The 11,109-nt window shown below is 35.0% G+C and overlaps 1 protein-coding gene across 1 annotated transcript; it reads right to left on the reverse strand.

Annotated features, from left to right (window-relative positions):
• Positions 1–7,839: 7,839 nt before the first annotated feature.
• LOC139851586 (uncharacterized mitochondrial protein AtMg00810-like) lies at positions 7,840–9,721 on the reverse strand. Its single transcript, XM_071840666.1, has 3 exons — positions 9,458–9,721; positions 8,300–8,831; positions 7,840–8,252 (listed from the first exon to the last, which is right to left on the reverse strand). The coding sequence occupies exons 1-3, from the start codon at positions 9,719–9,721 to the stop codon at positions 7,840–7,842; spliced, it is 1,209 nt and encodes a 402-aa protein (XP_071696767.1).
• Between the last annotated feature and the right edge of the window lie 1,388 nt (positions 9,722–11,109).

The following is an 11,109-nucleotide window of genomic DNA, read 5'->3' on the forward strand; positions in this document are numbered from 1 at the left end:
CTATAACATCATCGGAATTCTCGTCGGAATCCGATTCATCGGAGAATTGGTAATCCTCCCAATATTTTGCTTCCTTGGCGGAAACACCATTTACCATAATTAACCTTGGTCGATTGGTTGAGGATTTTCTTTTACTTAACCGTTTTATTATTTCCCCCACCGGTTCTATTTCTTCATCTGGTTCCGATTCTTCTTCCGGTTCCGACTCTTCTTCCGGTTCCGACTCTTCTTCCGGTTCCTCTTCGGGAACTTGTGAATCAGTCCACGAATCATTCCAATTTACATTTGACTCTTCATTATTATTAGGTGAGTCAATGGGACTTGTTCTAGAGGTAGACATCTATCACATAATATCAAACGCGTTAAGAGATTAATATATCACATAATATTCACATGTTAAAAATATATAGTTTCCAACAAAATTTGTTAAGCAATCATTTTTCAAGTAAACACGGTCGAAGTCCAGACTCACTAATGCATCCTAACAAACTCGATAAGACACACTAATGCAAAATTCTGGTTCTCTAAGACCAACGCTCGGATACCAACTGAAATGTCCCGTTCTTATTGATTAAAAACGTTCCATATTAATTGATTTCGTTGCGAGGTTTTGACCTCTATATGAGACGTTTTTCAAAGACTGCATTCATTTTTAAAACAAACCATAACCTTTATTTCATAAATAAAGGTTTAAAAAGCTTTACGTAGATTATCAAATAATGATAATCTAAAATATCCTGTTTACACACGACCATTACATAATGGTTTACAATACAAATATGTTACATCGAAATCAGTTTCTTGAATGCAGTTTTTACACAATATCATACAAACATGGACTCCAAATCTTGTCCTTATTTTAGTATGCAACAGCGGAAGCTCTTAGTATTCACCTGAGAATAAACATGCTTTAAACGTCAACAAAAATGTTGGTGAGTTATAGGTTTAACCTATATATATCAAATCGTAACAATAGACCACAAGATTTCATATTTCAATACACATCCCATACATAGAGATAAAAATCATTCATATGGTGAACACCTGGTAACCAACAATAACAAGATGCATATATAAGAATATCCCCATCATTCCGGGACACCCTTCGGATATGATATAAATTTCGAAGTACTAAAGCATCCGGTACTTTGGATGGGGTTTGTTAGGCCCAATAGATCTATCTTTAGGATTCACGTCAATTAGGGTGTCTGTTCCCTAATTCTTAGATTACCAGACTTAATAAAAAGGGGCATATTCGATTTTGATAATTCAACCATAGAATGTAGTTTCACGTACTTGTGTCTATTTTGTAAATCATTTATAAAACCTGCATGTATTCTCATCCCAAAAATATTAGATTTTAAAAGTGGGACTATAACTCACTTTCACAGATTTTTTACTTCGTCGGGAAGTAAGACTTGGCCACTGGTTGATTCACGAACCTATAACAATATATACATATATATCAAAGTATGTTCAAAATATATTTACAACACTTTTAATATATTTTGATGTTTTAAGTTTATTAAGTCAGCTGTCCTCGTTAGTAACCTACAACTAGTTGTCCACAGTTAGATGTACAGAAATAAATCGATAAATATTATCTTGAATCAATCCACGACCCAGTGTATACGTATCTCAGTATTGATCACAACTCAAACTATATATATTTTGGAATCAACCTCAACCCTGTATAGCTAACTCCAACATTCACATATAGAGTGTCTATGGTTGTTCCGAAATATATATAGATGTGTCGACATGATAGGTCGAAACATTGTATACGTGTCTATGGTATCTCAAGATTACATAATATACAATAAAAGTTGATTAAGTTATGGTTGGAATAGATTTGTTACCAATTTTCACGTAGCTAAAATGAGAAAAATTATCCAATCTTGTTTTACCCATAACTTCTTCATTTTAAATCCGTTTTGAGTGAATCAAATTGCTATGGTTTCATATTGAACTCTATTTTATGAATATAAACAGAAAAATTATAGGTTTATAGTCGGAAAAATAAGTTACAAGTCGTTTTTGTAAAGGTAGTCATTTCAGTCGAAAGAACGACGTCTAGATGACCATTTTAGAAAACATACTTCCACTTTGAGTTTAACCATAATTTTTGGATATAGTTTCATGTTCATAATAAAAATCATTTTCTCAGAATAACAACTTTTAAATCAAAGTTTATCATAGTTTTTAATTAACTAACCCAAAACAGCCCGCGGTGTTACTACGACGGCGTAAATCCGGTTTTACGGTGTTTTTCGTGTTTCCAGGTTTTAAATCATTAAGTTAGCATATCATATAGATATAGAACATGTGTTTAGTTGATTTTAAAAGTCAAGTTAGAAGGATTAACTTTTGTTTGCGAACAAGTTTAGAATTAACTAAACTATGTTCTAGTGATTACAAGTTTAAACCTTCGAATAAGATAGCTTTATATGTATGAATCGAATGATGTTATGAACATCATTACTACCTTAAGTTCCTTGGATAAACCTACTGGAAAAGAGAAAAATGGATCTAGCTTCAATGGATCCTTGGATGGCTCGAAGTTCTTGAAGCAGAATCATGACACGAAAACAAGTTCAAGTAAGATCATCACTTGAAATAACATTGTTATAGTTATAGAAATTGAACCAAAGTTTGAATATGATTATTACCTTGTATTAGAATGATAACCTACTGTAAGAAACAAAGATTTCTTGAGGTTGGATGATCACCTTACAAGATTGGAAGTGAGCTAGCAAACTTGAAAGTATTCTTGATTTTATGAAACTAGAACTTTTGGAATTTATGAAGAACACTTAGAACTTGAAGATAGAACTTGAGAGAGATCAATTAGATGAAGAAAATTGAAGAATGAAAGTGTTTGTAGGTGTTTTTGGTCGTTGGTGTATGGATTAGATATAAAGGATATGTAATTTTGTTTTCATGTAAATAAGTCATGAATGATTACTCATATTTTTGTAATTTTATGAGATATTTCATGCTAGTTGCCAAATGATGGTTCCCACATGTGTTAGGTGACTCACATGGGCTGCTAAGAGCTGATCATTGGAGTGTATATACCAATAGTACATACATCTAAAAGCTGTGTATTGTACGAGTACGAATACGGGTGCATACGAGTAGAATTGTTGATGAAACTGAACGAGGATGTAATTGTAAGCATTTTTGTTAAGTAGAAGTATTTTGATAAGTGTATTGAAGTCTTTCAAAAGTGTATAAATACATATTAAAACACTACATGTATATACATTTTAACTGAGTCGTTAAGTCATCGTTAGTCGTTATATGTAAGTGTTGTTTTGAAACCTTTAGGTTAACGATCTTGTTAAATGTTGTTAACCCAATGTTTATAATATCAAATGAGATTTTAAATTATTATATTATCATGATATTATCATGTATGAATATCTCTTAATATGATATATATACATTAAATGTCTTTACAACGATAATCGTTACATATATGTCTCGTTTAAAAATCATTAAGTTAGTAGTCTTGTTTTTACATATGTAGTTCATTGTTAATATACTTAATGATATGTTTACTTATCATAGTATCATGTTAACTATATATATATCCATATATATGTCATCATATAGTTTTTACAAGTTTTAACGTTCGTGAATCACCGGTCAACTTGGGTGGTCAATTGTCTATATGAAACATATTTCAATTAATCAAGTCTTAACAAGTTTGATTTCTTAACATGTTGGAAACATTTAATCATGTAAATATCAATCTCAATTAATATATATAAACATGGAAAAGTTCGGGTCACTACAGATGCTAATGGTACTATTGATGCTATTGGTAAAACAAGTCTAGCTTGTAAATCACACACCATTTTTGTCAGGGTTTCTACTCTTCATTCTATCATTTTGGTTTACTCAACTAAGTTATGGTTAGGGTTAGAATAGGTAATCTCTAAGACTTTAGAGATTACATAATCGCCGCAGAATGTTTCTCAAATGAAGTTATGAATCAACACTTCATCATTTGTTGTTGTTGGTATTCCTTGGTATCTACAGGGCGTATGACATTGGTGCTCGTGGAACAGATTGTAAAGTTAAGGTTTACGACACGGTTGTAGTGGGGTGGTAATGGTACTGTTGGCGTTGATGATAGTGGTACTAGTTATGCTGTTGGTGCTGCTGCTGGTGTTTGTAACCTTTGCACCATATTCTCCAAAGCCACTACCCGAGCGCGAAGCTCGTTGACTTCTTCTAATACACCGGGGTGATTGTCGGTTAGGACAAGCGGATAAATAAAATCTAGAATTTGATGTAGTATATAATCGTGATGAGATACTCTGGAAATGAGATAGAAAATGGTGTTTCGGACAGGTTTGCCGGTAAGTGCTTCAGGTTCTTCTCCAAGAGGGCAATGTGGTGGATGGAAAGGATTGCCTTCTTCTTGTCTCCAATGATTGAGGAGGCTACGAACCCATCCCCAATTCATCCAAAATAAATGATGGCTGATTGGTTGATTCATTCCAGTCACACTGCTTTCGGAGCTTGAGTGAGATTCCATTTCGGAATTCGAGTGACTTGAACTGATGACGAATTCCATTTCGTACGATTGGATAAAGGATTTTTCGATATAAAATGATTTTCCAGCTATCGGGTGGTATTCTATTTACATAGGATATCTATATATATAGATCAAAAGATTTCGTAGATTACGGAGGAATTTACGGAATATGTCAGGCAAAGTTTACAGTAATAGATACGATAAGATATGATTTAGCAGATACGCTAAGATATGAATTTTGTCTATACACTATTCATGCAATCAATGCAGCAAGACGTGTCTTAGACTAAAAATAAAAAGCAGGTAATTTCCCGAGAATGATAAGTAGTTAATTTTTGACACAAAATCATAAGCAAAACTTTTAACATGCAGACACGGTCGAAGTCCAGACTCACTAATGCATCCTAACGACTTATCAGTTAGACACAATGCAGACCTGGTTCGCTAAGACCACCGCTCTGATACCAACTAAAAGGACCCGTTCATATACATTATAAACGATTCACAATAGTTGATTACATCGCGAGGTATTTGACCTCTATATGATACATTTTACAAACATTGCATTCGCTTTTAAAAGATAAACTTTCTTTACGTCGAAAATTGACAGGCATGCATACCATTTCATAATATCCACTATCCAACTATAATTGACTTAATAATAATCTTGATAAACTCAATGACTCGAATGCAACGTCTTTCGAAATATATGCCATGAATGACTCCAAGTAATATCTTTAAAATGAGCAAATGCACAGCGGAAGAATTCTTTAATACCTGAGAATAAACATGCTTTAAAGTGTCAATCAAAAGGTTGGTGAGTTCATTAGTTTTTCATAATCAATCATTTTCAATAATATAATAGACCACAAGATACTCATAATTAGAAAACAATATGTGCGGGTCTATTCCTGCTGTAAAATCATTCATATGAAGAACACCGGAACCTTTCAAACAACTCACCAACGGTAGCTAATGCGTAGTGCAATGACAAAATCATCTCACCGTGGTAGTTAATACAATATAATTCTTACAACGGGGGCTAATGCGTACGCAATGAAAAATTATCCCTCCGAGGGTAGCTGAAACGGGGGCTAATGCGTACGCAATGCAAAATCATCCCTCCGTTACCAACTACAAAGTTAACCATAATACAATACAATACATCTGGGGCTAGTGCGTGCGTGCAATGAAAAATCATCCTGCCGATGGTAGTTAAAACGGGAGCTAATGCGTACGCAATGCAAAATCATCTCTCCGTTAACTACTAAATCGAACCTCTGAATCCAAATAATTCTATCATAGAATGTAGTTTTGAATATTTGTGTCTATTTCGTCAATCATTTATAAAAGCAGTTCATGTATTCTCAGTTCAAAAATATATCTCAAAAGCATTTAGGAAACAGTTATAAAAACAGCGCATGTATTCTCAGTCCCAAAAATGTAAAGAGTAAAAAGGAATCAAATGAACTCACTATACTGTATTTCGTAATAAAAATACATATAACGTCATTGAACATGTGCAAGGTTGGCCTCGGATTCAGAACCTAAATTAATTATATATATTCATATGTTAGTCAATATTTGTCTAACAAATTAGGTCAAGTCATAGTGTACCACAATCCTAATGCTCGAGACTAATATGCAAAAGTCAACAAAAGTCAATTTGACTCAAAATGATTTCCAAAATTTATACATGATTATTATATAGTTTAAATATCATCGTTTTATATTTTTAAATATTTTTTTAAAAGATTTAATAGAGTAAATAATATAATTCATTTATTATTCAAATTTATATAATAAAAATATGCTTTTATATATCTTAAGTAATAAAATTTATAAAGTTCATTTATTATCATAAAAATAATATGATAGTTAGTATTAATGTAATTATATTACAAGTAGTAAAATATATTTGTATTACATATTTATTTGATAAAATAACATTGATAATAATAAGTAAAAGTTGTATTATTTTATAATAATAATTATTATTATTCTAGTAATAAAAATTTCAATATTTATATTTACTAAAAATGATATTATGATAAAGTGATAATTCTAATTATGATAACTTTAATATTTACGATACTTTTTAATATTAACTTTAAAATAATAATTTTATTTAAATGATAATAATAATGACATTTCATAATAACAATGACATTTCTATTAAAATGATATTTTTTGTTAAAATGATAGTTTTAATAATAACGATACTTTTAATAATAGTAATTATAATAAGAACGATAATTTTATCTAAATTCATATCTTACAATATTTTAATTTCATCATGATACTCATACTCATTATTTCCTAATTGATTCATTTAATAGCTTTTAATCGTCTTTTATATCATTTCAATGATAATAATAGTAATCATAATAATTAGGTGTTACTAATATTAGTTTTTAATTATAATAATATTAATGATAATAAATATTATGATGATAATACAAATAACTATCTTACTGATAATAATAATAATAATAATAATACTAATTATAACTTTAACGATAATAATGATAGTAATAATAAAATAACAAATTTTTAATGATAATACTTTTTATTGATAATGATAATAATAATAACAATAATAATAATAATAATAATAATAATAATAATAATAATAATAATTAGATAAAAACTTAGAACAATGACAATAACGATGATAATAATAATAATCATTTTTAATAATAATACAAAAATTCAATTGACTATAACTTCTAATCCGTTCATCGAAACAATTCGATATTTAAATGAAAAGTTCTTAATTTTTCGCTAGCTTTCCAATGACATGCATATCTTATATCTTATCTCAACCGTATATGTAACTAATTCAGGATTCAACATAACCTATCTAACGACAATATCAAAACTACAAGCATGCATAATCCTAAATACTCGAGCACTAGTCAGGGATACACTAATAATATATAAAAGTTAAGTTATGAGTGCTCATGTATCAATATTGAGATTCAATATTGCAGGAAAGGTGCGTAGACGCAACGAAGATGATAAATACTAGATCGACCTCACGAGCATACCCATTAACTATACCCATCACCTCCATAGCTATAACCCATAATTTCCTTAGTCCTATCGTGATCATAAAACCCATGTTGCAATAGCTCACGCATGTTAAAGTGAATGATGGATATATTACTTGACTTGCACAGTACATCAAAAGAGGGCATATATAGCCATAAACCCTAAAAGAGATAGATATACAAAGCCCAACAAACATGATACATGGGCTAAAGAAATAGGGCTAAATATTATTATGTCTAACATCCCCCCGCAGTTGGAGCGGGAGTAGGCTGAACGCTCAAACTGGAGCGAAACTCGTCAAATAAAGCGAACGGGAGACCTTTGGTGAAGATGTCCGCAAATTGATATCTGGACGGGACATGGAGGACCCGTACCTGTCCCTGAGCAACTAGATCACGAACAAAGTGGATATCAATCTCAATATGCTTGGTCCGCTGATGTTGAACCGGATTAGTAGAGAGATACACAGAGCTGACATTATCACAATAAACCAGAGTGGCTGAAGTGAGGGGACAGTGAAGCTCGCGCAAAAGATTACGAACCCAACAAGTCTCAGCAACGGCATTGGCGACTCCACGATATTCTGCCTCTGCACTGGACCGGGAGGGTGTGGGTTGCTGCTTGGATGACCATGACAGAAGGTTGTTGCCTAAAAAACACAATAGCCAGAAGTAGAGTGTCTAGTAGTGGGGCAACCAGCCCAGTCAGCGTCAGAGTAAGCGACCAACGTAGTCGGAGAAGACGCATAGATCTGTAGACCAAGATCAGTAGTGCCCTGAATATAGCGAATGATCCATTTGAGGGCATGCATATGCTGCTCGCGGGGATCATGCATGAAGAGGCAAATCTGTTGTACAGCGTAAAAGATGTCAAGACGAGTAAACGTGAGATACTGCAAAGCTCCTGCAAGGCTGCGGTATAGAGTCGGGTCTTTTACAGTAGGTCCGTGACTGGTAAGTTTGACCCCTAGTTCAACCGGGGTCCGGCATGGATGACATGTGGGCATACCCGCCCGTTCAATAATCTCGGCTGCGTACTGTTTTTGAGATAAGAACAATCCAGATGCATTACGAGTCGCGCTAATGCCAAGAAAATAGTTCAAAGGACCAAAATCTGTCATAGAAAATTCCCGATGTAGGGATGTGATGACACACTGTAGTAAACATGTCAAAGAAGCAGTCAACACAATGTTATCAACATACAAAAGCAGGTAGGCTGTATCAGATCCCTGGCGATAAATGAAGAGTGAAGTGTCACAACGACTTTGGTGAAAGCCGGTCCGCTAAGCATAACTAGCAAACCTCTGAAACCATGCGCGAGGGGCCTGCTTAAGGCCGTATAAGGATTTATTTAATAGGAAGACATGATCTGGGTATCTAGTATCGTGAAACCCGGGAGGCTGATGCATATAGACTATCTCAGAAAGTTGACCATGTAAAAAGGCGTTCTTGACATCTAGCTGGTGTACAGGCTAGTGTCGAGAAATCGCAAAACTAAGAACTGTACGTATGGATGCTGGTTTAACAACCGGACTAAAAGTCTCATCACAATCAACGCCAACCTGCTGGCTTCGACCGTTAGCTACGAGTCGAGCCTTATACCTGCTCAAATTACCGTCTGCATTATGCTTGTGCTTGTATACCACATGGAGCGAACTATGTTCGTGTCCGATGGGTGAGGCACAAGTTTCCAAGTACTGTTGTTAATTAAAGCATTATATTCATTAGTCATAGCTTGTTTCCAATTAGGGTCATGGAGAGCTTCTAGATAAGTGCGAGGAATTGGAGATATGGTGGATGTGTGAAGGTTGAGACGTTAAACCGGTTTGGTGGTACCAAGGCGGGCGCGAGTGACCATGGGGTGAATGGAAAGAGAAGTAGAGGAAGATGTAGCCTCAGTAGGAGGAGGCTGTGGCTCCGGAATCGGATGAGTTGGAGGAGAGGGTTCGGTAGCCTCAGTAGGAGGAGGTTGTGGCTTCGGAATAGGATGAGGTTGAGGTGTAGTACCGGTAGCCTCAGTAGGAGGAGGCTGTGTCTCCGGTGGTAGATGAAATGTTCGGGAAAAGAGGTTTGAAGGAGGGTCAAGAAAGTCATATGATGGTGGCTGAGTAGGTGTCATGGAACCGAATGGGAAGCAGGTCTCATCGAAGGTGACATGTCGAGAGAGGATGATTTTGTTAGTGGTAAGATCCAGACATCGGTAACCCCGATGATTGGAGGGGTATCCAAGGAAAATACATGGAGTGAAACGAGGAGCAAGTTTGTGTGTGGTGGTAAGGTGAGGGTAGAAGAGGCAACCGAAGTCACGGAGAGTGGCGTAGTTAGGTTTTTGTTTATAGAGACGAAAGTGCGGAATATCATGATTGATGGCGAAAGAGGGAATAATGTTAAGTAGGTAGGCTGCCATGTAAAGAGCTTCCACCCAGTAAGTGGGCGGTAGATGATCTTGAAAGAGTAGGGTGCGAATTAGATTGTTAATGGTGCGAAGCATGCGTTCGGACTTTCCGTTTTGCTAAGAGGTGTGAGGGCAGGAGAATCAAAATTGAATACCATTAGTTTGAAGAAGTTGATGGAAATCAGTGTTAACGAATTCACCCCCATTATCACATTGAAAAGCTTTTATTTCTTGGTTAAATTGAGTGCGAACAAATGTACGAAATTGTATGAATGTGGTAAGTGCGTCAGATTTATTGCGTAATGGATAAACCCATACATAATGCGAAAAGTGATCAAGAAATATGATATAGTATTTTAAACCGCTAAGACTAGAAACAGGAGATGTCCATAAATCCGAATGGATAATATCAAAAGTAGCATTAACATTAGAACTAGAAACAAAAAAAGGGAGTTGCACGTGTTTGCCAAGCTGACATACATGGCAAAGAACAGGGGATGCCGATTTATTACAAATAATATCCTTATTAGAAAGAAGTATTCGAAAAACATCATGTCCGGGATGTCCTAGACGCTGATGCCATGTAATCGGACTGATGAGAAGAGCCTGCTGGGAACAGTGAGAGGTGGGTGATGTAAGTGGGTAGAGATCCCCGGTGCTATCACATCGGAGAAGTAGGCGACCCGTCATATAATCTTTCACCGAAAAACCAAAAGGATCAAATTCAACAGAAACTAAATTATCACGGGTAAATTGACGAACAGATATAAGGTTTTTAACGATGTTAGGGGTTACAAGAACATTATTTAAATGTAATGGTCGGTGGACATTGGGTAACAAGCTATGACCGGCGGCTACCGATGAATATTTGCAATTATTAAAAGAGAAAATTGCGCGGTTGGTCCCTGTGGTTTACATGAAATGGGGTGTTTGGTCCCTGAACTTCATTTTCGGGTTGTTGGTCCCTGTGGTTTTCAAAACACGTGTGGTTGGTCCCTGACAGGGACCAACTACACCTGTTTTGAACTTTCATTTTCGGGGTTGTTGGTCCCTGTCAGGGACTAACCACGCGTGTTTTGAAAACCACAGGGACCAACAACCCCGAAAATGAA

Source organism: Rutidosis leptorrhynchoides, chromosome 1 (genome assembly GCF_046630445.1).
Source record: "Rutidosis leptorrhynchoides isolate AG116_Rl617_1_P2 chromosome 1, CSIRO_AGI_Rlap_v1, whole genome shotgun sequence".
Lineage (NCBI taxonomy): Eukaryota > Viridiplantae > Streptophyta > Magnoliopsida > Asterales > Asteraceae > Rutidosis > Rutidosis leptorrhynchoides.

What these genes read in the sequence shown, in the direction of transcription:
- LOC139851586 (XM_071840666.1), bottom strand. Translation starts at nt 9,721, where the DNA reads ATGACACCTACTCAGCCACCATCATATGACTTTCTTGACCCTCCTTCA. An exon ending in CTCTTTCCATTCACCCCATG is followed by an intron (nt 8,832 to 9,457) that starts GTCACTCGCGCC and finishes ATTTATCGCCAG; the next exon opens with GGATCTGATACAGCCTACCT. An exon ending in CTCTGACGCTGACTGGGCTG is followed by an intron (nt 8,253 to 8,299) that starts GTTGCCCCACTA and finishes TGTGTTTTTTAG; the next exon opens with GCAACAACCTTCTGTCATGG.